Genomic DNA, 1352 nt, shown 5'->3' with positions numbered 1-1352 from the left:
CTGCGTCAAAATGATACGATATTTGGAAAAATTACATTTTATTAAATTATGTCAAGTTTGATCATCCGTTTATGTAATTTTTACTTTCATTGCATGTTTATGTAAAAGAATAAGTTTCTTGTTAATTGTGTGAAATAGCCAGAACTACAGCAGTGATGTGAAGTCGATGTTTATCGAAAGCATGCTGTGAAACATACAAACACATATCTAAATGTTATGCACCAATTTTCTCTAAGAGAAAAGCTTGAAATTGACTTGTTATTTGAGCATTTACATATGTAAATCATTCCAAATTATAAAATTGTGATGTAGCCTTATTCGAATTGTAATACTTCCTCCTAGTTACGACTTAATTGCAGCTGCAGCCGAAACTAACAGCCCTATTCCGCCACACTGACAAAACTCACCGCGATGACAATTGATACAAAAATGACAATTGCAGCTTTTTGGTATTCGCAGCAAAATTCAAAAGCTCGAATCATGCCAATTGTCATTTTTATTGTCATGACTTTTTGGGCATGTGACAAGGCAAAAACATATGTTTGTGTTGATATAAAAAGTGCGACGATTTAATAAATTTCCGTCCGTGGTCCCCCACCTGCTCCAATTACGTCCTCATGCACTTTTCGTGCTCTGCAGCGTAGCTGATTTTTCCACGCCGCTAATGTCTGCGAAATAATGTGTGTATGCAAATGTATTCATGCATAAATGAAAGATATAAATACATACTTATGTATGTATATAAATATACAAAACATACATCTTTCCACTTTGTTACGGAGCGGGTGGGACCATGCATGGCGTTTAGGCTGTCAGCCATCTGCGGCCAGAGCGACTGCATCAGTTTTGGGGAGCACGGATTATTTTTTCCTTTTTGCAGCCCGGGGTGCTCCCTACAAAACTGCACATAAAATTGCAGCTGCTTCTGCGTCGTCCGCTCATATTTTGGACGTCTAAAATGTTTATAAATGTTATAAATATACGAGATTATTTATTTCACACAAATACTCACTTTTCTGATGTTTCACCGCTCATATTTTTTGCAAATAATAGCGTTAACCAGCTGTTTCTACAACAATGAACTTTTCACCATGCATGGTAAGTTGACAAGAGCTTTTCGCTTGTCATTTTTTGTTAGGAATGCCAACGTGCAACGACAATGACAAAATCACGACAATGAAGGATTATCAATTGTCATTCTATTGCAAAACCGGAATAGGGCTGTAAATTTTAAGTTGATACTAAGCCAGAATAGTCGAAACTAAGGCGACTATGAATAGCTTTAGTTGTAACTTAGGATAGTTTCGACTTATAGCCCGAACACAATGAAAACGACGAGCTACAAACCACAG

General features: G+C 36.8%; 1 protein-coding gene across 2 annotated transcripts in view; it reads right to left on the bottom strand.

The window, feature by feature from the left end:
- Positions 1-58: 58 nt before the first annotated feature.
- The window catches only part of LOC118738425, a 2537-nt gene continuing 1243 nt past the window's right edge, over positions 59-1352 (bottom strand). Inside the window, exons 1-3 of one of the 2 annotated variants that reach the window (XM_036469359.1) lie at positions 1013-1125; positions 761-953; positions 426-668 (exon numbers count right to left, since the gene is read on the bottom strand). In XM_036469359.1, coding sequence (XP_036325252.1) covers positions 570-668; positions 761-953; positions 1013-1035 — 315 coding nt within the window. In that variant the 5' untranslated portion in view covers positions 1036-1125 and the 3' untranslated portion in view covers positions 426-569. Of the gene's footprint in view, positions 669-760; positions 954-1012; positions 1126-1352 lie in introns of those variants that run through there. The other variant, XM_036469361.1, reaches the window with a different exon arrangement.

Source organism: Rhagoletis pomonella, unplaced genomic scaffold (genome assembly GCF_013731165.1).
Source record: "Rhagoletis pomonella isolate Grant_MI unplaced genomic scaffold, Rhpom_1.0 Rhpom_scaffold_00004, whole genome shotgun sequence".
NCBI classification, from domain to species: domain Eukaryota; kingdom Metazoa; phylum Arthropoda; class Insecta; order Diptera; family Tephritidae; genus Rhagoletis; species Rhagoletis pomonella.
The sequence above is the reverse complement of the archived record's forward strand: the minus strand, read 5'-3'. Positions and strand labels throughout refer to the sequence as shown.